Source organism: Molothrus aeneus, chromosome Z (genome assembly GCF_037042795.1).
Source record: "Molothrus aeneus isolate 106 chromosome Z, BPBGC_Maene_1.0, whole genome shotgun sequence".
Taxonomy (NCBI): Eukaryota; Metazoa; Chordata; class Aves; order Passeriformes; family Icteridae; genus Molothrus; species Molothrus aeneus.
This window is the reverse complement of record NC_089680.1, coordinates 11,419,333-11,443,913: the sequence shown is the minus strand read 5'-3', so window position 1 is coordinate 11,443,913 and position 24,581 is coordinate 11,419,333. Positions and strand designations below refer to the sequence as shown.

General features: G+C 37.3%; 1 protein-coding gene across 1 annotated transcript in view; it reads left to right on the top strand.

The window, feature by feature from the left end:
- CPLANE1 (ciliogenesis and planar polarity effector complex subunit 1) overlaps positions 1-24,581 on the top strand; it is a 59,170-nt gene that overhangs the window by 9,273 nt on the left and 25,316 nt on the right. Inside the window, exons 11-30 of the mRNA XM_066568879.1 lie at positions 695-1,452; positions 3,789-3,973; positions 4,844-4,924; positions 5,751-5,915; positions 6,777-6,950; positions 9,808-10,036; positions 10,276-10,409; positions 11,935-12,152; positions 12,410-12,574; positions 13,582-13,720; positions 14,054-14,163; positions 15,211-15,372; positions 15,525-15,633; positions 15,990-16,296; positions 16,718-17,651; positions 18,823-18,986; positions 19,987-20,120; positions 20,681-20,763; positions 21,599-21,667; positions 23,843-23,925. Of these exons, the coding sequence (XP_066424976.1) occupies positions 695-1,452; positions 3,789-3,973; positions 4,844-4,924; positions 5,751-5,915; positions 6,777-6,950; positions 9,808-10,036; positions 10,276-10,409; positions 11,935-12,152; positions 12,410-12,574; positions 13,582-13,720; positions 14,054-14,163; positions 15,211-15,372; positions 15,525-15,633; positions 15,990-16,296; positions 16,718-17,651; positions 18,823-18,986; positions 19,987-20,120; positions 20,681-20,763; positions 21,599-21,667; positions 23,843-23,925 (4,403 nt within the window). The remainder of the gene's footprint in view (positions 1-694; positions 1,453-3,788; positions 3,974-4,843; positions 4,925-5,750; positions 5,916-6,776; positions 6,951-9,807; positions 10,037-10,275; positions 10,410-11,934; positions 12,153-12,409; positions 12,575-13,581; positions 13,721-14,053; positions 14,164-15,210; positions 15,373-15,524; positions 15,634-15,989; positions 16,297-16,717; positions 17,652-18,822; positions 18,987-19,986; positions 20,121-20,680; positions 20,764-21,598; positions 21,668-23,842; positions 23,926-24,581) is intronic.

Genomic DNA, 24,581 nt, shown 5'->3' with positions numbered 1-24,581 from the left:
ACTATGTGTCCATGTCAAAAGTCCCCTGCTCCCTTGTAGCCTCCTTTATGTAATGAAAGGTGCTATAAGGTCTCCCTGGAAACATAATACTTTAGCTTCACTTTATAATAAAATGTAACATTAGCTATTAGATGTACTGCGGCTGTAGACTATTTTTTAATAACAGTCTTAATAAATATGATTCTTATCTTTATCCTGCGTTTTAGAGGATTCTTTAATCAGTTCCAAAATCTGTATTGTCTTTTGGAAGAGTTGCCCTGTGATCATAGCTCCTGAACAGCCTTTCCCAACTTCATTTCATGCTTTTGAGTTTTGGTTTGTTCTTTGAAGCTTTTGAGCTTTTCTTGAATGACTTTTATATCTTACAGGAATCTGGCAAAATCTCTGTCTTGTACTTTAGGTTTAATGAAGTATGGAATTTCACTTTCTGGTATAAAATCTTCTGCTGTACTGGCAGTGTAATTTAGGTAATTTAATTTGGCTGCCCAGCTGTTCTGCAAATAACACTTAATTTGAGATTGAGATGAAACTGCAGTTTATTAAGCGTACTAGCATTTAAGAAAGCTAATTAAGCATAAAAACTTCATTTATGAGACTGACTAAATGCTGATTCTTTGCAATCTATATGTGCAATCTCTGTCTCTCTCTCAGTAAACTTGAATTAAGCTGTTGATTTTTCGCTTGTCTGATTTAGGACCTTGAAGAAGAATCAGACAATGAAAAGCAGTTTTACAGTTCCACTTCCAGCTTCTATAACCAAAGAGTCTATTCATCTGTTGGTAAAGCTGATGAAGGCTGCTTAGAATTTGCATCAATGTTTGATACCATCCATGCAGAAGATGATATTGAAGAGAAAGATAAATCGTCATTGGAACTATATTCCATTCAGAAAAACCTCCTTGGTGCATGGCAGATAGGGATTTCAAAAAATATGGAAGACAAGGATGCATTGCTGAATTATACAGTGAACTGCATTATCCATTTTTTCAGCATTGTTCAGTTTGTGAAATGTACTTTGCTAAACCAGGATGCATCTTTAAACAAGTCTGTGAAGAATACTCAATGGATGCATTTTGTCCTGAAATATTTTCAGCAGTGTTTGACTGTCTTGTACTGGCATTCAAGAGCCAGTGTGACTGGGCACGTGGCAAAGCTGACATTAGAAACTTTAAAACTGATGTTTATACAGCAACAAGATCAATTGTTCTCAAAAAACCTTCTGGCATGCTTCTGTCTTTTGAAAATGGTTTCTCACATCCTAAGCAGAGTATGTGTACTACAGTATGAGAATTTTTTTGCCTCTCCTGACAGTAATACTCTTGTGGAACTTGACTCTCTCACAGTGCCTGTTTTCTTAGTTCTTGATGACAATACTACTCAGCAGTTTAGCTCACTGAAATCTCTGCTTAGAGAATGTCCTCAAGTAAACCATGGTGCAAAAACAGAAAAAAGGTATGAATAAGCTTTGCACGGGGAAAAAAATGTAAATTAAAACCAGGTGATCAGGCCCAGCCATCACAGGTTTATGAAAGGCAGATCCTGTGTGACCAGCCTGGTCTTCTGTGACAGGTGACCTACTTGATGGATGAGGGAAGGGCTATGGATACTGTGGATATTGTCTACCTGGACTTTAGTAAAACCTTTGACATAGGCTCCCACAGCTTTCTCCTGGAGAAATTGGCAGCTCATGGCTTGGATAAAAGCACTCTGCTGGGTTAAAATGAATTAATGGCTGATGGCTAGGCCTAGGAAGTGATGATGAATGGAGTTACATCCAGCTGCAGCCAGTTGCTGTGGTGTTCCCAAAGGCTCAGTATTGGGGGCCAGCCCTGATTAATATCTTTATCAATAATCAGAGTGAGGGGATCAAGAGCACCTTCAGTCAGTTCATAAATAACACTCAGTTGGGTGGGAGTGTTGATCTGCTGAAGGGCAGAAAGGCTCTGCAGGAGGATCTGGACTGGCTGCATTGATAGTCTGAAACCAATGGTGTGAGGTTCAACAAGGCCAAGTACCAGGTCCTGCCCTTGGGTCACAACAGCCTTGTGCAGCCCCACAGGCTGGGGGAAGAGTAGCTGGAAAGCTTCCCAGCAGAAAAGGACCTGGGGATGTATGTTGACAGCAGCTGCACATGAGCCAGTGTAGGCCCAGATGGCCAAAAAAGGCCAATGGAATCCTGGCAGCAGGACCAGAGAAGTGACAGTTGTTCTGTACCTGGCACTGGTGAGGCAGCACGCCAAGTCCAGCCGCAGGCCCTGCAGTATCTGAAAGGGTTGTCAAGCATTGGACCAGGCTGCCTGGGGAAGTGGGCTGAGTCTCCATTCCTGTGGGTATTTAAAAGATGTGTAGCTGTGCTGTTTAGGGTCATGGTTTAAAAGTGGGATTGGCAATGTTAATGGTTGGAGACAATGATCCTAAGGGTGTTTTTGAGCCTAAGTGGTTCTGTATGGTGGAACAAAAATTGTATGAGTTAAATTATAATGAAATATCCATTTGATTTTTTTGCTGCCTTTTACTCCATGGAAAGGCATGATAAACAAAGCAGGCAGATTAAGGCTCAGACCTATATTTGAATATAGTTTAGTTATGGTGACTAAACTATAACTGCAAACCAGTTTGGAGATAACTGATGGGTTGACAGCTGACACCAGGCCTGGTAGTGCAGCATCAATCCAGATATTGAAATTTAGATGCTTTAACTGTCTCTTGTGTGTTTCACTCTTTCCTAATTGCAAACTTTATGGAGCAAGAGTCTGCTCATATGCAGTATGTCAATGATGTCAATTTAGTCAGCAAAGTTTATATTCATTATGGATGTGGTGTCTCAGAGCAATAAGAAAACCCCATTTGTAGAAACTAATTTACTTAAACTGTCAGAGCTGTTTCTTCCCCACACATAAACTTGACTGAAGTGTGCTGTCCAACTTCTGGGAAAGTATACTGTTATCACTGGAGTATTTCTATTCTGCAAAACTCCAGTGAATCAAAGTGTGATGTTCACATGAGCAGGCTTCTGCTTTCCAGAGATTTAGAACTTAAGTAGCATTGTAACTCACAAATTAATTCCTATTACAGTAAAAGGTATTTCTTCAATAATCCTTAAATATAGTACTATGTTCACTGCAAATCTGATATGCAAGTTTCAGTTGTCTCAGAGAAGATAATCCATATTTTTGAATAATTGTGCTCCATGTACTGAGCACTGTGCATCTCTGTTAATTATGAACCCAATAGTACTTCAGGATACAAATGTGTTGCAGTTTTGTGCAAGCTTTTTCAAGTCTCTAGCAATGTGTATTTGCTCGTATTGTTAAACTTACTACATATCTGAGCTGGTACATCTAATAGGACTGTGCTAGGCAACAGGGACTTGCCAGTCCTAAAACTGTATTCTGCAATCTTGTTTTCTTTTCTTTGCTTTTCTGTGTTATGCTTTAATTGTTTTTTAATCAGTCTTGTTTAAAAAGATACTCATACCCGTTCTGAGGTTTCTCTGTCTGAGATTATTTCATTTCCCCATTGTTTAGCTAGCAAGGGGATTAATTTTGGGGGTGTTTAGGTTCTTAAGGTAGATTGCTGTGCTTAGGAAAATTCAGAAGAAATAATGTTTCTTAGTCAAAAATGAGGCAAAAAGTGCTTCATTTTTTTTCCTCACCCAAGTCAAGAAAGTAGTTGATATAATTTAGTTTTTGGGAGCATAATGCAAAATTAAAGAACATAAGAAATTGATGTAGGCAACTTCGTTAACTCTTGCTTAATCTCATAATATTGTACTTCTTGAATTACAGGTTGGCTGTACTATGGCGGTTATTGTATAAGAAAGTGGTTTGGTATCAGGTGCAGCTAAAAAGAAAAGTGAGCAAGAATGCAGAAGAGGTTTCTGTTGTCTCATTGCTTTTAAGTCATATACAAGCAACCATCCAGTCTTCAGGAGTGACATTAGAACAACATCTGAGGATTAATTCTGTATCTGGTTAGTAAAAATGTTAATTGAAAACTAGGAGAATTAGGTCCAACTCAACAGTTGGTAACTGACTACCAGATTTTTTAAAAGTGATCATTTGGACTTCTCTTAAATGCTTATCATTAATTCTGTCTTAAATACTTAATGTCCTGGTATGTCTGTAGATTGCATTATAATTTTTAGAGCTTGTTAAGCTAAATTAAAAGACTGAATTTACTCTGGTTTGCTTTTAGCCATGCCCTAAAGAATCTGAATGGAAGATTTTAATTCTGATCTCCTGTATTGTTTCTTCTGAAGTAAATCACAATGTGTCCCTTACTGGATTTCTGTGTAGAAAGATTGTTCACTCCCTGTGATCGTTGTGGGCACGATCATGTTATATTCTCAAATGTTGTTAGCTTCAACTAAACATCTTAGTGTAACCTAAGGTGCTTGGTAATCTAAGCATATTTATTTTCCAAACAGTATACAGTTGTAGCCTAATTTCTTACACTTTACTGACCTATGTTCTACCTTCTTTTTGACTTATACACTGCTAAGTCCAGCTTCCCATTTATGTCTCCCTTTACAATTCTGTTTTCTTGCCATGTTCTTGATCTCTCTCCCTTAAATGACAATTCTAACTCCTCTTCCTACAGCGCTCCATACAATACCTTAGCTCCTCCTGGAGGAGAGCTCATGCGTTACCTCTCCTGGCAAGGACTGTTCAAAGTCACCTTCTCTCAAATGCTCAAAACTTGGACTTAATTGTGAGAATAGAAGTTTTCTGAGGGCTAACATATTTCGTTCTGCTTTCAGTAAATGTCTGATACTGAAAGAAGAGTGTATTTTTAAATATAAAAGTAAAGCTTTTAATTTGTTAATATGTGACTTTTATAGGTGAGGAGCAGTTCCTTTTAGGCTCCTACAGAGAATCTCTGGATATTTGGAAAAGATCTCTTTGTGAACTCAAGACAAATGGTAAGGGATAAAATCTTTGAGGGTGGAGGGGGAAAGTTGTATAATAATTTTACATTTGTGACTCTGTTTGTTCTTCAGAAAGAGGGGGTGAGATGCGTAAAGGGTGTGTATTTGAAATTAAGATGAGATGAATAGACACCAGTCAAAACTTAAGTCTGGTTGCTCTCTGAGAAAATTTCTATGCATTTCTCTTTTAATACCAGAACTTCTTTGTGATTAAGTACTTGGTACAGGAGAGCTCTAGACAAATTTGTGAGCAAGAAAGAGACAAAGAAAAACAGATGAAGAAAAATCAATTCCTTTAGTAAAATTAAAAGAATTAGTGTTTGGAGAGTAACAAAATAAAACTTGCCTCAGGAGTTTTTGTAAGAGTTGATTTGAAACAGATATACCACAGTTTCTTTTCCAGGCATCATGAGAAAATTTTCTGCTGGTTATTAGAATAAAGAATACTTCATTGAGGAAAAAATTCAGAATATTGGAGGCTTGGTGGGTGTCTAAGCAACTCCACTGTGGTTCAGCTACTCTTTCTTTGACGGCTAGACTTCCTTAAGCTCTCCTGACTTTTTCTGTGTCTTAACAGTTATGCATAGTATTGCCATATGTCTTGAAATAAAAATTTGTGGATGAGCATTAACTTACTAGGGACTTAGAGGCTGTGTAGAATGACCATATCCTAAGGGAGCTGCTCCTGGTTTCTACTCCTCAATATAGTTTATGTAGATGTGTTTCTGGAGAGAAAAGAAATAGTACTTTCACTTGCTACATCTCTTTTTGTGTTTATTTTTTCTCTTCCACTTGTACCTTTTTTTATCTTTTAATGCAGGAGGAAAAAGATCATGTTTCCTTCAGCGTAGATACTATCTTGCAATATTGTTTTGTCACCTGTATCAATATAATGTGTGTGAAGCTCAGGGACTCTGCGATCATCTGGTAAGAGAGATTCTAAGGCGATCACAGCTCTCCACAGGCCAGATGGAAGAATTTTCTGGTATGTTTAATTGCCTAAAAGTGTGATAAGATATGTTGACACTGTTTGAAGAGCCTAGTGTCTAATTTCTGTGCCCTCACATGCACACTTGATAGATTTTGACACTTTTCATTGTACACTGTTTTCAGTGACTTCTTCTGATCCTCGGATGATATTTCAGCTGCACTTGTTGGAATATGTGTTTAGACAACTCTCATTGTCTACTAGTCACCTGCTAAATATTTTTAGACTCAAATAATCTCAAAAAAGGAATTTGAATAAGAAAAATAAGGGGGAAATGGTGTGATTTTATTTTCAATAATAATATATAATATTATATTATTTATTATTATAATAATAAATATAATATATTGTTATTTATATTATTATTTATAATATTAACACATTGTTATATTAATAATATATAATAGAATAATATAATTATATTACATTTTTTCTTTTTTATGATACAACATGAAAAAACAGCAGATTCTAGTTTGGTCACCAGTCCTAATTTGACAGTGGGATGTTTTTGCAGATTCTTATGAATTTTTTTTTTTTTTTAACAAAGTCTGAATCTAAGTGAAATCTGAATTTCCAAGTTTGAAGAAGCGTTTTTCTTTTACTCAGTGCAGGTCTAAATTTAGATGCTAAAGGTCCATCTCCAGCCATTAAAAACCTAGTAGAAAACTCTTGTAATATTAGTATAATGTGTAATTAGTGTAAAAGATTAAGCTCTGTAAGTTCTGAAAGCTTGTCAAAGAATTACGTAAGTTTGCTTGTTTTTAAAAAATATTTTATAACCTGTGATTAAATAATTTTATCATTCAAATTTAAAATATTTCTTATTGTAATGTTTTAATTTGATTTTTCTTTTTTTAGATATCAAGTATTTTCAGCATGAACTATGGATGGTAACCAGCATTCATACTGACACTGCCATGGCTGTGATTCGGTCCATGGCACGATTCATGGCTGCTTATTTCACAAAGCAGCTGCTCTATGTCTTTCCTCCCCACAATGTTGACATCCTTCATCCTCTTCACATCAAACAAGGTATTTCCTGTACAAGCTGTTCTAGTTGCTTAAATCTTACAATTTTTTTCACATGTATCAATGATGTTTGTTATGCTTTAACTTGATGATCAAGTTAGCTTTTCAGTGGAGTAGGAGACAGAAAAAAAATAAGGATGTCTCAAAATAATGTAGCCGATGCAATTTTTGTTCCAATAGATAGGATCATTTAGGTTGGAAGATACCTGTGTCCAGCCATTAACATTGGCAAGCCCACCACTAAACCATGTCCCTACACACCACAGCTTCACATCTCTAAAATACTTAAAGGAATGGAGACACAACCCACGTTCTTGAGCAGCCAGGTCCAATGCTTGACAACCCTTGTAGAGAAGCTATTTTACCTGATATGCAGTCTAAACCTCCCCTGGCATAACTTGAAGCCATTTCCTCTTCTGTCACTTGGGGCTTGGGAGAAAAGATGGATCCCAACCTGGCTACAGCCTGCCTGCCTTCAAGGAGTTGTAGAGTGATAAAGTCTCCTCTGAGCCTCCTCTTCTCCAGGCTAAACATCCCCAGCTCCCTCAGTTGCTTCTCACAAGACTTGTGCTCCAGACCCTTCCCTAGCCTTGTTGCCCTTCTCTGGACATGCTCCAGCACCTCAGTGTCTTTCTTGTACTGAGGAGCCCAAAACTGACCCCAGCATCCAAGCTGACCTCACCAGTGCTGACTACAGAGGGACAATCACTACCCAAGCCCTGCTGGTCACACTATTCCTGATACATACCAGGATGCCCTTGTCCTCCTTGGCCATCTGGACACACAGTGGCTCATGTTCAGCTTCTGTCAAGCAACATGCCCTGGTCCTGTTCCACTGGACAGCTTTCCAGGCACTCTTTCCCCAGCATGTAGTGTAGGCAGGGGTGGTTGTGATCCAAGTGCAGGACCTGACACGTGGTCTTGTTAAATACCCTACAATTGTCAATTCAGAACCCTCTGCAGAGCCTTCCTGCACCTGTCATAGAAGGTGATCAGGCTGGTCAAGTAGGACCTGCCTTTTTCAAATCCCTGCTGGCTGGGCCTGATCATGGTTGTCCTGTCTGTGTCTCATGGTGGCTCTCAAGATGATCCATGACTTTCCTCTGCCTCACAGTCAGGCTGACAGGTCTGTAGTTCTCCAGACCCTTCTTTCACCTCTTCCTGTCGATCGGTGTCCCTTCTGCCAACCGCTGGTCAGCTGTACCTCCCTGGTGAGCCAGGACTGTGGGTAATGATGGAAGCTGACCCAGTGAGTATTTTCTCCAGCTCCCTCAGTACCCTTTGGTGGATCCCATCCAGTCCAAAAGAAGTGTGCATGTCTAAGTGGTGTATCAGGTTGTTGATCATTTTCCCTTGGACTGGGGTCTTCATTCTGTTCCCCATTCCTGTCTTCAGCTCAGAGGGCTTGTTACTCAGAAAACTCATTTTACTATGAAATAATGAAGAAAGAAAGGCTTTAAGTCCTTCAGTCTTTTTATCATCCTTTGTTACAATTTTGCCTAAAGATCTGGCTCTGACTGGCTTTGATCCTCACAAAAGCGGGATAACAGCAATGCTGAAGAAGTACTTGAATCTGTGATCTGGTGTGACCCCAGCTGAAGAGCCAGAGGAAAACATTTTTTGCTTATCTGACAGTCAAAAATTCCAAATCCAAATGCTTCAGACACCATATTGTCAAAGCAAACAGGAATGCCAAGTTGCTTGGCGTTGAATCCAGTAGTACTTGGTAGTTTAAGTCCTGCTTCTCAGCTTATTTCTGAGAATTACTGTTTATCACAGTGAGTGGTTTCAAAGAGATTCCATTGAAAGATTTCCTTTGTTAGGAAATTTTTATTTTCAGAGCTACTTTTTCAAATGTTTGTGAGAATAAAGATTTGTTTGGAAGCATTTTAAGTACCCTACCAGTAAGTTGATATTGTAATGCCACATAATTTTTTACAATAGTAACTTACTTTTATTGATTAGGTTTTCTGTAGTGTATTTGAATACATTGAGTATTTTTAATGTTTCTGTACTACAGCATGCCCTGGTATCTACTTCTTTCCTCATGGTGTCTTGAATGCTTTATTTGGATAGCTTTCAAGATAAAACCTACAAAATTAAACCTTGATTTTAATACTTGATTAGGCAAAGATCAATGTACATGGTGAGACAATTAGCGTAAAATTACATTGTGCAAGTTGGATTAGTGTGAATAATTACTTAATCTTCTAAGTAATGCCACAGTCTGAGCAAAACAGAAGCTGTGAGAGAAGCAAATAACTCCTTAGAATTCATGTTGATCAGCACCTCTCCAGGAGAACCAGGAAGCAAAACCTTGAAAAACAAATCTAAATCTGAACAAAAAAGGAGATAGTAAATTTTCCTGAACTTTGTATCTATATACTATCTTAAAATCAAAGAATCACTGAATATCATGTACTGTTCTTTCTCAACAATGCATTTTAACTTTCTGTCTTCTGCAATAAGCACAGTGTGTACAAACAATATGGGTACATTAGTAAAACTCTAGGAATTTCCATTTATCTCATGTGTACCCTCTGGTATACCCTACAGATATGAAGAATATTTGCAAATGGTCCGTCAGTGTGATTAAGTCTTTAAGGTGAAAAAAAACCAACCCCATGAGTTTTGCACTTGCTTTTATATCCAACATTATTAAGCAGGAAAATAGCCTATTCTGAACACACTCTTATACCATTGCACTTCCATAGTATACCTGTAATAAAAGTAAATTAATAATAAAAGCAGTTGTACACTGTAACTAATCCACAAGCAATGTGAGCAAATGAATCCTAGATTGTTCATCTGATAGCCTGAGGATTTATGTAAACTTTAATATGTGCCTTTCATGTCACAGACTTACCTCCTCGTGTCATTCCACTGCAACACTGTTTGGTTACAAGAGCTGTCAGGGACCAGAAGCTTTCATCTGTGTGGACAGCTGAATATGCTCTTGATTTGTTCTTTATTGGTGGACTTATTCCAGAGGCTGTGTGGCTAGCACAGACACTTGGGGACTGGAAGCTGTCTGTGTCAATTGGTCTGGCCTACCAGCTGTATTGTGAGAACTCCGAGGAGCTCTCAAGGTAAACTTGCAATTGGAATTAGTATGCTATTTTTTGTTACATAGTTATTTCCTTGAAGTTTATTGTGACAAGCTATATATATAGCCTCAGATGTTCATATTCCCAGATTCCTACTAGGTGTAGAACTTAAGGTGTTATGATTAGTTATTTTGGCATAGATATTAGTTTAACAGACCTTCATTGGATTATATATGGATATTACTTTGTTATTCATGAGCAGTTTCTTGTTATACTTTCAGAATGAAAAAACCAAAGTGTCACCTGCCATTAAGCTTATTACCAATGCAGACTTTTCAGGAAAAGTTACAGTCTTTGTTAGGACAGCCAGTAACTTCTGGAACATCAGGACATATTAATTTCAAGAAGTTCACAGGTACTTCAAATGAAAAATAATTGTGGTTATTTTTCCATGTTATTTGACTACATATACAGTGTTATACACTGTCTGAGAAAGAAACAATTGCTTTGTCTTCTCCAGTGTGTGTATTACTGTTACAATATATTCAAGCACTTTATTTCATGAGGGTGTATGTTTTGGCTTTGATAATTCCAGAAATGAAATAAATTATCACTCTTGTCTTCTCATTTGTGTTGTCCAAACCTTTATTTGACCATATTTGATATTAACTTACTTGGAAGAAAACCAAATCTTCATTCCAATAAATAAACAAAAGAATTTATGTGTTAATAATTATGTGAAGTATCATTACACTTGAAATTAGCTATAATAAGAGGTTTCATTTTGCTTTTTCCTTTCTGATAAAGTGAATCCCCTGCTCCAGCAGCTAAGAATCTATTCCCAGTAGGCACATATACGGCATCCATGTAGGACTGGTCACCTGCAGACCTGCTCAGCACTCACACAGGCAGCACCAGCAGTCCTACCATCCTTCCCTCTCCTGTTGGTCAGGGTTAGGATTGGCATATAGTACAGTGTGTGTCACTCCAGTAGCTAGGCCATTGGCAAGACCACTAGCTAAGTAGATGGCCAGCTGACCCAGTTGCTGAGTGTCAACGTAGCTTATGTCTGTGTATGTAAGCCCCCAAAGCCCCAGCCCCTCTCTGCTTTCTGGTACTCAGAAAACTCACAACACCCACTCACAAACACCCTCTTCCCCCACACACATACACTGTCCATGCACCCCCACAGCAGCTGGCCTGGAGCATATAGTCCTGGCAGTATATAGGATACAGCAGAGTTGGTCTGGGCTCCTCAGCCTGTCCAAGTGCCTGATCTTTAGAGACACGCACATACCAATGTACACACTGTATTTCTGGCATGTGGTCGTGGCTCCCTTGGTCTCCCCTTGTCTTGCCCTTTGAGACATGAAGACACAAAAGCAGGTCTCTCACTTGCCTCTCTGTCTGTTGGCCAGGTCTTCACTGGACCCTACAGATACTGTGAGCTCCTAACTTAATATTTAAATGCTGAAATTCACAGTTAGCTAGGTCAACCTGACCTTATTTATATTCTATGGAAAGTTTACTGGCACAATCTCTATAGTTTATTCTCATTTTGTCTGAAAGCATTTTAAATTCTTGTCAGCAGGTGGACCAACTTACTGATTAAAGAGTTGCTTTAGTCATTATTAATAATGTACCCACTTATGCCTTTTTGTTAAGAATGATTTGCCAGAATGTTGTGCCAAGCAAATGCCTGGCTAAAAAGTTCTGTTGCCTACCTAGAAAGGCAATAGGTGTCATGGTAATGGGGCAAAACTTAAAATTAATAATTGAATACTAGTTTTTAATGCATGAGATCTTATCTTAAAGCAAGTAGATGAGGTCACTCATAATATATGAATGCAAATTCAGAGAACATCACTTCGTGATGTCAGAATGAAGATCCATGTATTGACTCAATTAATTTATCGGTTTCTGGGCTTAATATTTTATAGATCCTATTGAAGAGGAAGATGCAGATGTTCTTTACAGTTCAATACAGGAACTACTGAAAGCAGCTGTTATGGCAGATGTTGATATTCTCTCAAAGACATTTCAGCTTTTGATGGATTCTGCGAAGGATCTTTGCAGAAAGTTTTATGGTTTGGTTCCAGCTGGGCTCTGTCTTCCAGCACCACCATTGTACTGTCCTCAACCAGCTTCTCTCAGTGAAGTAAGTCTGTTTCTAGTGTGTTTGTTTGACAGTATTTAAGAATAATGGGCTTTATTCTGGTTCTTTTGAGCTCATTTTTTTTTCTTCCGTGTCTGCTCATTTACCTAAGTAGTACAGCAGTGATGAGAAAGTATTCGTGCCTCTGTGTTTTTTCCATAAATGATCTATGCTATGAAGAAGATGGGATTAGGACCAGTAACAACATTTAGTTATATGTCTTTTCTAATTTTGAGCTTTGTTTGTCTTTGCATTTTCAGGAAGACAGCGATGACATTCTTTTAAAAACAGAGAAAGAAGTCCGTCAGAAAGTGTCGGGAGTTCTTCAGAGAATGATCTTGCTCTTCCGGGCTGCTCATTGTTCTTGCTCTGCAGCACAGTGGTATATTACACAACTGAAGTGGGCAAGAAAAGTTATGCAGAAAGTAAACATTTAACTTTCTATTTTTAACTTGATTATCAGTTGTAAATATTACTGATAAGTTTGCAACTGCAGAAGCATTCAGTCTCACCTTGGCTTTGATGTCGTGCTTTGTAAATGTCATCTTCTAGTTTTACACTTCATTTTTATAGGAAACCAGAACTTAAAGATATAGGATATCTAAATCATAAAGTGTTTCCTTTTGGATGTCTTTTTATACCTACTTGGTAACATAGGAATCAATTTATTTTCCATTAAAAGAAAAAAGCAGACCTTAATTGGGAGTTATAGCTGTTAGCTGGAAATATGCTCCAAATCACTTAGGGTTGAATATTAACAGAGAATGTAATGCTCACTTCAGGTAAAGGGATCTTAGTGCACAGAACTTGCAAAATCTCATTTTACCTTTGTGCAATTTGTTTGCTCAGAAGCAAATTCAGAATAAATTGATTAAAAGAATCAGTCTTTTCTTTTCTAACATAGTTACTTAAAGAAGAAGAGAGTGTGTGTATGGCTCTCTCTTCCCACAATCCCCCTGCACCAGCATTAGTGCAGTGATTGAGATCAGGAACTGATCTGACAGAAAAGTATTTACTTCTGTTTGCATGGTCACATGCCTCATGTTAGCATGGGGAGCTGGTCAGACATTCCAACTGAAACTGGAGGCAAAGCTAGTCAGCCTTGGTGACAGCAACCTGTACTGTGTTGAATCAGTCTGGTTTCTTGATTGTGATATTAGTTCTTATACTTCGTGTTACTCTTGTATTTCATGGTAATCATGAGTACCATTCAAACAAAAACGTTCTTTGTGCCATAGTTCATATTAAACATATCCCTTTAAATGAATTTTCAGAATAGTGATTTGAAGAAAATCAAAAGCAGGCTTCAGGCAATTTTACTGATCTTGGCAGTATTCTAATAACTGAGAGGCTGTGCCTTTAGTAGTGATACATGTAAAATGTTAACTGATTTTTATTTCCATTTTGATTGTTTATTTACCTGTTGTTATAGATCCGAATGAAAGGTTCTCTTCCTTTGCTGAGTCCCTTCCCAGAGACTTTGCTTTGTTACTGCAATTTCCGCACTGCTGTCTATGGATCTACATCTTCTGGAGCCCACCAGTTTGATGACATTACCTGTAAAATTTTAGGTCTGTATGCAGTAACATAAGATAATTTAGAGCTGGAAAAAAGAGCACCAGTGAAAATCCACAGCTGGTATATTAGGTTGAGTTGGTATATTGCAATGCATCAGGAACACATTTCATTTCCAGCTTTTTTGTTAGTTATTGAAACTCTTACTCTAAAATGTGCTGTTCTGGATTGGCTGTGGGGGTTGCGTTACAGACCTGATAGATGCGAAAGAACATGAACACTAAGTGTGACTAAGGAGCTGTAGCTCCAGAACAATACTGAAAAATGTCATGCTACTCTATTTAACTTATTTAAATAGAATCTCATCATACTGCATTTTTGTGTTGTAGGTTGGTTCAGAGAGTTCTGTGCATTATGTTGGATGTTTCATGTTCGTGAAAAATTATCTGACAGCTGTAGGCGGTACCAAACTGCAAGGGAAAATATTAACAATATCAAGGTAATTGTATTACTAATATAGTAGAGATACATCTTAATTGCATGAAGCTATGAGAAAAATTCTGAAGATCTGCTGTATATTTCTGTGAGAACTTCTATTTGCTTAACAGAACAAAATGAGCACAGTGCTTGCAATGTGAATTATGTATTTGATGCTATGGAGCAGTGTGCTGTGCCTGTGATCTCCCTCTTCCTGACAATATTTCTGTTAGGCTTTTGCTTGGTATTTGAGTCGGAAGAGCTGCCAGGAAAGCAATAGCTTCTACACTTGTTAACCTAAGAATTTACTTTCTGGCTTGTTTTTTTGCCTATTTGGTCGAGAATTTATTGAATAATACATACTTAGTACACCAAAAATCGGGTTTATGGTGTGTTAAATATACATGGTTGTCAGAAAGAGTAATGAAAAAAATTAAAATTTGATCATGTTTTCTCTACTTATACATTCTCAATTGATGTCAGAGGTCCAGGAAGAAAAAGAAAAAACTACTAACGTATTTGTCATGTATTCTGTAACAAGTCCAAGCTTTTTCTTCACCAGAAAAACCCAAGTTTCAGATAAACAGGATGGCTCTGTTTCAAATGGTGGATTACTCTGATTTTTCTGTACTTTGTCTGACAGTGACAGATGAGATAGAAAATACTGTTCAAAATAAACCAATCCATCTTAAAAGCCTCTTGCAAGGCTTAATTATCTTGCTAATAAGAAAGAATTTATGATCACCTGAAGTCAAAGTAGAATAGCTTACTTCACAGTTTAGGCAAATCCTAAGGTTTTACTTGTGACAGTAAACAAACTCTTCAGCTGTGTGCTAATGGAATTATTTCCTAAGCTGATTTTAAAAAGCCCTTTTTTTCTCTCTCTCTTATTTTTTTAATGTACATTATGATCAATTACAATGTTGATCTGTTTCCTGCCCTCATATACTGCTCTGCTTGCAGACAAGTTAGAGATTTTTATTTTTAAGTAGCATTACTATTTGAAATGTATGAATCATTTTGCTGAAATACATTGTTCATAGTAATTAATTTCTGGTAATTTTTTTAGGATCCGAATAAGAATGGATATGATGCCTACACAGTTGAGCATTGTCTGAAGGCAGTGGAGTGGGCTTGTCGAATGCTTCCTTTCTGCAGATTCATGAATGTTGAAGAATTAGTTCAGGATGTAATTTTAAGTCTGCTTGGAGAATTGCCACCAGTAAAAAAGGTAGAAGACCTTAAAACTAGAATAAAAGCTTATAAAGATTATTACAAATATTTCCCCTCCTTGGAAAACCTACTAGTTAGATTTTCTCATGGTGTAAGGTACGTGTGATAAGACGATAGCTACTGGAAAAGATGCTTTCGTTTTTTGTGTAGGTGGCAGAGATTTTTGTAAAAGCATTTCCTAATCCTGAAGATGTAAGAGTTCCACTTAGAGATAAATATCGTGGACTTCAGCAGCGGCTCAGACACAGTACTGTTAAAGGTAATGTTCATCATTCTTCTGGAAATTTTCAACAAGCTTTGTTTTTTATCCTAGTTATTAGCTTGTGACATAATTTTTGTCATACTCCATGCAAAACAATTATTGTCATTTTCAGCTGGAAAACTTTGAGTTTCATCACAAAGTCTGTGTTTTCTTTCTGATACATGTGATTTCTATACCATTCACAGGGTATCATGGTTTTCAAAATGTTGATGTTTCTTCACTTTATCACAGTTTCTTGTTGAATTTATAAATGGCTCTAATTTATGATTTTAATTGAAATTAATTCATGTCTCAATTTGAGACTAAATTAAAACTGAAAATTAAGACTAAAAACTTGGTTTTCTTTCTTTCAGAAGGTCCTGAAAGTGAAGAAATGATGTCTATTATACAAGCTGCTGAAGAAGAGAGGAAGAAGGCCTTGAGACGTGTAGTAAAGAACATAGGCCCTATTGAAGTTAATATTTGGGAGCCAGTAGAAGAGGCAGCATCAAATGATGAGGAGCACTGTTATGACAGATTCTCATTAGGCACTAGTCTAAGCACAAGCACACTTACTGATGTTGGGAATCCTCAGGTATATAATGATGCAGACGCAGCAGACACACTTTCTGATGCTTTGTTTACTGAAGAAACAAGACCTCAAACACCTTCATTCCCAAGGTATGAGAAAATTGCAGCAGAAGGCTTTTGATTTAAATGGGGGGGGGGGGAAAGTTGTCTCCCACTGATCAAGTAATCTCTTGACCAAACAGGTTAATTGTCACTATGGATGATTTATCAAATGAAGAACTACAGATTTCCCAAATTGTAGAACTGCCAATGTTATATCAGTTAGTATGTGACTAATAAATTATTGAAGTGTAAATTACTATCAGCTATGTCTACATTCATATATGTTACTGCCTAGTTTCTGTCTATGGATTTTGAATTTGATTAACTTGCCACCTATACATTGTACTAATGTAAATTTAGGGGTTTTGGCTGTTTTTAACTTCAGTGGAAGATAAAGAACTAATGTTGCATGTAATTCTTTTTAAAATTGATTTGAGTATTAATGGTTCTTACATCTATTGTCTTACAGGGGAAATGAGCTCCAACAACAAAGGGAAATAGGTAACAAAAATACCACACACAAGATAAAAGCTCCTAGCTGTAAAACAAAACATAAAGACAAAATACGTTGGAGAGACAGGCTTAATCAACATAATTTGCCTGTAGTTGGTGCATGGGAATTTGAACGTGATGATGATGAGTATGTTAGATTTTTAGAACTCTTTTTGAGTTATGTCCTTGAGAGAGACCTGATAAAGTACAGTGACCTTGGAATTCCATTTCTCACTAGCTTTTCTGGGCTGCTTCGAGAGCATGAGTTGAACTCTCTCTTTTTTGATGTTCACACAACACTAAAACGTCGACAAAACAAAACTAGAAGTCAAAGTGTGTTTAGAGCAGGGTCCTGCTATACTGTCACCCTGGCATCCTGTGATCCTGGAAAAGTATCTGCCTATAATGAAAGCAAAAATATTTTGGAAAAACCAACAGTTGTACAGACTGTTGGGCAGACAACAGAACCTTCTGTGTGTAACCTAAAAAAAGGACTTAAAGAAGGCTTATTTGGTTTAAAGTACAAATCTATATACAGAGCTGAGACTGACAATCAAGGAGTCAATGTTGCACAAGCAAGCCAGACCTTTCATAACCATACTTCCTCTACACTGCATACTCAGGCAATTCCTAAATACATTTACAAAACTCTTGATGTAGTTGGTATTGTACCAGCAGAAGAAGTGCCTATAGATTTGATGGGCAAATTAAGCAATATTTCAAAATTGCTGGAGTGGATGATCAGATGGTCCGATAAAAGACTGCTCTGTGGATCCAATAAACAAGATTCCTTAGAAGAGACTTTTCCAATGATACATCTGAAAACATCATCGGCAGCCATCCTTACATCTTTTTGGTTGTTAGAACAGTTATATGGAGACAGATCTCAAACAAGGAGCATAAAATGTAAGGTAAGAAAAAGGATGGGACAAGTGTTAGTGAAGTGTGTGAGTGAGTTATGCCAGTAGGGAAAAATCACATACGTGTTTTACCTTATAGTTCTGTTCTCAGTAAAACACAGAATATTGACTAATAGCCTTTCTTTTAAGAGTTGCTAAGAAAAGGGTAAAAATCCAGAAATACTGAAATTCTGTCAGGAGAAATACTTGAGTTGGAGATGAAAGTTCTATTTGGAAGTTCAAAATACAGGTAATTTATCCAGACACCACATTTTTTGCACAGATTCCTGTAAGTTTGACCACTGTGTCTAGTTTTAGACATCATCTTTGAAAAAACATACTTCTAGAGATAGAACATGGCAAAGCAAGGCAAAGAATAAAGAAATAGTCCTCTTGCAAGAGTTTAAGTTCATTTGTGTTTGAGGACAGTGCAGATACAGTCTGACTGGAGTATTTTAACTGGTTAAAGACCAGTGAAAAATGACTAGTACTGTTACAGAGGTTTGGAGTATATGTGTGGATATGAAGGAGGAGATTTGCCAGAGGATTCTGGTACATATTGCTTTAGTTTATACTTCAGAGACAACTGGATCACTTAGCTTCTTTAATTAACAATACATAGAGTCAGAGAATACATGAAAGATTTTGAGGGAAGAAGGTTGGGGGATTTAGGTTGAGAAGGCTTTTCTCCAGTTTCAAAAGAGATTTTTTTCTTACTTTTGGTTTGTATTTTCTGGTTTTTTTGATAAGTATTTTATTTGCAACTTACATATCTTGTGCATGCATCTAACCACAAAGTTATGTATCTCTTTTTGCCTTTCATACTGTTTTCAGTGGAAATTTGAGAGTTCTATATTGTCTGGATGAGGCCAAATCTTACTGTTTATATTTATCTTGATTATACTGTCATGTAGTATCTTTGACAACTCATACTCAGTTGACACTGAGAAACCTTTCTTATATTTCCTTTGGATAATTCAGAGGACCATTGCTTCAGTTAATGCAAAAAGGGGAGAAACGCATGTTTCTGTAAATCTGTAAATCCAGGATTTCTTGGCTCTATAATAAAGAAAAGGATATGAATTAAGTATAATCATTCTATATGAAAGGATTGTAGTTTTTTTTAAAGTACCTGGTATTTTTTTAACTAGTGAATTTCAATTATCATTATTTTTATTAATAGCATCAGGAGGATCAATATCTGAAGGAAATTGCATCTCTATCAGAAGCCCAGTCTAGAACAGAGGAAGAAAGCAGTATGGATGAAGGGTCTTTCACAGTGGTCAATTCTCCTCTTGATGTCCAGATTGTACAAATCTATGATAATCTTTGTGAAAGTGATTTGAGGTAATTTTTTTTTAACCTAAGAACCCTAGTTGGTCATAATTCCTCTACTGAGCAGCATGAAGAGATCTACTGTAATATATGTATTATATACATACTTATATTTATGTATTATATACATGTTTAATTTTGTGCAAGAAGTCAAACTTGGGCATATTGGTTACAGCTGCATGAAGCAAATTAAATATTCTCCATCAGCACATGTACATAAGGTAGTTGTTGCATATTAAGTGAATTGTACATGGTTGTTTATAAGCTTAATCATGTGGAAATAGAATCTAGATTTCCAATATAACAAGTGTCATGGTTTTCTCAAAGAATTCAGATAACTTCCCCTCTCTTCAGTATAATTTTCTTTGATTTGAAATGAGTGGTTCACAATGTTAGTTTATTTTCTTCTGGATCTGTAATCTAGCTATGTCATATGCATGCATGTTGGAAAAATAGATGGAAAAAGCAGTAAATATTTTTTTTGTTAATATCTTGCACTATCTTGAAGATAAAGAATCCTTAACCTGAATTCCTCTGAGGCATTTCGTCTTATATTGCAATAAGAAAAAAAATTGACCTCTCGTATTAGAATATATATAGAGAGTGAGTTATATAGATCTCTAGTATTCTGAAAATAATCTCAAGTATTTTGAGACATGATTGTATGTCTTGTCTGACCATTTCCTATTTTTTTGGATAAACAAAGTTCCTGTGAGGGAGATAAATGTAGCCTTTACCAGATGATTTTAAAGACATAGCACAATTTGTCTGGAAACACCTGTCTGAAAGAGTGTACCATTAATGGCACTAAAACATCACAGCTATGCAAAAAAAAAAAAAATTAAGCTTGGTTTAAGTTGTAGTCAGAGAGAAAACCTAAATGAATATTGGTTTTATCACAACAGTGTTTATTTTACAGTTAGGTACTAGCCTGCAGTATGAAAGGAACAGCATACTTGAAGTGAGCCAGATACTTATGTTGTTAATTATGTTTTCTAATCCATATTACCAGAATGTCTACAAAGTCAAAATATTTTTATAAGAAGAAAATTAATCAGGGAAATAATTCTGTGCCTTATATAACTGAAGACCTGAATGAAGTGGAACCATTTGTTCAGCAGGAGTTGGATGTAACATCAGAACAAGGTTTGTTTTAATGATATATCCTTTTATTATGGTCTGACATATAAAGCAGTAGGAGTTTTGCATGAATACAATTTTATGTTCCTCTGTTCATTTAGTCAAAAAATGCAAAGGTCTTCATAGTTGTATTGGAATTATTTTATCCAGTTTATATTATAACTAAATTATATAAAATTGTATTATCAAGACTTTCTGATCACTTTTTCGCTATCTCACTATTTTCTATAGAGATAGAAAAATGTATGTTAACATGTTCTATTCTCTCGTATACTTTTACTCTGGAAATATTCACACAAATGTGCAAAACACTTTGCAAATTTTAAGAGCTGAGTATGTATAAATTATCATATTTGTACACTTTACATAAGCTGGGGATTTTTTTACTGCTGTCTTTGGGTGCGTGCATCAACACTAGTAAAAGCACAAATTTTGAATTTGCAGAAGCAACTCTGAACTCCACACTATGGAAAAAGTGGATTAATATGACCTGCTGTCAGAAATCATGTAACAGTACTATAATCTATGTAGTTTTCTAATTTAGAGTAATTGTGTTTATATTGTAGAATTCTTTGAGGAGCCATATGAAACTTCACAGAGCTCCAATAGCTCTGTCAAGATCAGACCTGTAGAAGATCAAAGAGAACAGGCAAGTTGCCATTCAATCATCAGAGATCATAGAAACATTTGGGTTTGGAAGGGACCTTAAAGATCATCTCATTCCAAACACTCTGCCATTGGCAGGGACACCTTCCATTAGACCAGATTATCCAGGACCCCATCCAACCTGGTCTTGAGCACTTCCATGGATGGGACACCCACAGCTTCTCTGGGTAACCTGTTCCAGTGCCTTATCTCCTCACAGTAAAGAATTATTTCCTAAAATGTAATCTAAGCCCACCCTTTTTCAGTCTGAAGTAATTCCCCCCTCACCTGTTACTATTGTGCTCTTGTAAAAGGTCCATCTCCAATTTTCCTGTAGGCTCCTTTAGGTACCGAAAGACTGCTCTGAAGTCTCCCTAGAGCTTTCTGGTCTTTATGCTGAATAACCCCAACTCTGACAGCCTTTCCACATGGGAAAGGTGCTCCAGGCCCCTGAACACCCTTTGTTCTGGACTTGCTTTAGCAGGTTTATGTCTTTTTATACTGGGGGACACAGAGCTGAACACAGTGCTCCAGTGAGTCTTCTGAGGACAGAATAGAGGGAGAATTGCCTCCATCAATATGCTAGCCATGCTGCTCTGCATGCAGCACAGGATATGTTTGATTTGGACAATCTCTCAATATTCCTCACCCTGTACTTGTTTCGATCCTCTGTAGGCTTCATTTTTGTGTTTGACTTTGTCCGAGAACTCCTTGTTCATCCATGCAAGCCTCCTGGCATTTTTGTCTAACTTCCTCTTCATTGGGATGCATCCCTCCTGAGGTTGGAGGAGGTGGTTCCTGAATATTAATCAGCTTTCTTGTGCCTCTCTTCTTTCCAGGGTGCAATCCCATGGGACTCTACCAAGAAGATGCCTGAAGAAGACGAAGACTGTTCTCCTGAAGTGAAGGTCAGTGAGCTTTCTGTGTGCCCTCCTCACTGCCCTGAGGAACTCAAACTTCACCATTTCATGGCTGCTGGAGCTAAGGCTGTCCTTGAACTTCGCATTGCCCATCAGCTCTTCCTCGTTGGTCAGAAGGAGGTTCACCATAGTACCTCTCCTCACTGCCTGTTCTATCACATGTGGAAGGAAGTTATCATCAATGCCTTTCAGAACCTCCAGAATTGCTTCTGCCATGCTGTGTTGCCCCCTCAGCAGATACTGGGATGGTTGAAGTTCCCTGTGAGGACCTGGGTTTGCAAACATGAGGTTGTTCCTATCTGCATATAAAGGACCTCATCTGTTTCATCTTCCCTAGCTGGACAGACTTTTATCAGAACTCCACTGTAATGCCACCTGTCCCTGACCTCCCTGTAAACCTGAGCCATAAACTCTTGGTCAAATCCTCATCCATCCCCAGGCAGAGCTCCATGCACTGCAGCTAGTCACTGACATAGAGGGTAACACCCACTCCTCATCTCCTCTGCCTGTGCTTCCTAAAGAAGGAGCCTGCATACATCCATTCCAGCACTCCAGTCATCAGAGCCATCACACCACATCTGCAATGCCAGTAACATTGTACCTGGCAGACATACTTTTTTTTATTCCCTGTGCTAGATATGCTTGCATAGAGGCCCCCGATGAAGCTGAGTTACTGGCAGGAGTACTTGTAATTCCTTTGTGCAACTCTTCAGGTGCTCTGTTGGCAAGCAGCTCCTCTCCAGGCATCTCTTTCTGACTCCCTCAGAAAATTGCCCCTCCCCTGACAACTTGAGTTTAAAGGCCTCTTCCCCCTTTCCAAGACTATGACTGAAGGTGCTCTTCCCCTTCTCTGATCGATGAACTCCATCAGCCCTCAGCAGACCAGGCTCTCAAAGCAGGTCCCATGGCTGAAGAAGCCATACCCCTGGCTGTGGCCCCAGTCCTCTAGCCATTTGTTGATTCACCAGATTCAAACTCTTTCAAACCCCTTCCTTTTGCCTGGGAGGATTGGCTGCACTCCAGAGCCCTCACTCCCTTCTCAACCTGCTCATGGATGTGTCACTGGTGCACATGTGAAACAACAGCAGCAGGTAATAGTGGGCTGTGCAGGCCTTGGTTGTCTCTCGGAGACGTCCCTGACAGGAGCCCCAGGGAAGAAGCACTCCAAGAGAGTGTGTCAGGTTAGCAAATGGATGTCTTGTTACTTCTCAGAAGAGAGTTAACTCCTACTGCCACCCATCAACTTTCCTTAGTTGTACTGGTTGTAACACAGAGAGCAGGTCTGGCTGCCTTACTCAGCTCCAGCATTTCTCCTGATGTGACAGGATATTATATGGAAACATCGAGTTGTTATGAATACTGTTTTCAAAGTATCCTGAATTCATCAATGTATTTGTGAACTTGAGGACTAAATTGTTTAGGGTTGGTGAATCTTTTTTCTTGCCTAATAATAAAATTAACAATTAAAAGGTAGTAAAGTGAGATCTGCTCTGAGCACTTTTGAAAATGTGTGTATGCTTTCATATATTTATATGTAGTATATGTATACATAAAATTGAATTGCTTTTTTTAAAAAATACATCAAAATGTTTATTTTGCTTCTGTCTGAAAAGTCAGTCTGGATTTATAAATAAGCTTACTTTTTCCATGCATCATTTTTGGTCATAGGTATCTTTTCTTTGAAAGTGGCTAAGGGCAGGGCTGCTATGCTTTGTATTGTTGTCTCCAATTTTTTCAATACATTTTACTATAGTGAATCTATGGCATGTACAAGATCCTACATTTGTTTCATTTTCTTGTTTTATAGATAGTTTGTGTATATGCAACGGGATTGTTTCCACATTTTCCTCCTTACTAGTGGGTCTGAGATTAGCAGAATATATATCCAGGGTACTACATGAATATGAATTTGGAACTAAAATCTTATAATAATGAGATTGTTTTAGGAAAGAAAGATTCTGAGATAAATCATTATATCTCTTTGTTGCTGATCTGTAACCATCTTCTGATAAGTATGTAATTTTGATTATTTTTAGTCAGATTTTTGTAATTGGATATTTAATCAAAAATACATTTGCCATAGGCTAAAAAACTTGTATTTTATTGAAACAGAAGGGGTAGATAAATTTGCAAGTTTAGATCTTTTTATCTTTTTATATTTAGCAGGTTGCCATTTCAGCTGTAGATAGTGCTCAAGAAGATCCAAACGTGGAGGAAACAAAGGAAGAAAAGGCTAAGCAGAATATGTAAGTGACTTGATTTTTTAAAACTCTTTTAAATCTTTTAACTTTGCTTAAAAATCTAAAGCAGTTTTGTTAATGATTGTATCCAGTGATGTCTTGGGTTCCTGCTGTTGCTTATAACAACAAAGCCATGGTTTCAAACAGTTTCAGTCATCTCCTATTTCATGTACAGGCATTTCACATATATGAAGGGCTGGGTTGATGAATCATTATTTTAGTATTAGATCATTAGTAATGATCTAATAAAACAAGCACAGTGTGTGAGAAGGTGTATTTTATCTAGGAGAAAGACAATAATTGAAAAAATAGAAACTCTTATTACAACAGCGTATAAATAAATGTCCCTATGTATACATAAGATTTGTGAAAGACTTTAAAATGACTTTAAAAAGACTTTTAGAAAGACTTGAAATCCTCTACATTTAAAATTACATGGTTTTGTTTTAACTGAATGTAAGATGCCCCTCAAGAATTTATTATGGTATTGTTTTTTCTCTTCTAGAGATGCAGATTATAGTGATATTAACAGTATTAGTTGGATTGGATTTTCTCCTCCTTTGTCTACCAGAATCAACCTTTTCTTTGCCTGCTGTCTTGAATAGCTGGAACTTTTTCAGTACTTTTGTTTGAGTCAGTTTCTGATTGCTAGGGGAGACAAA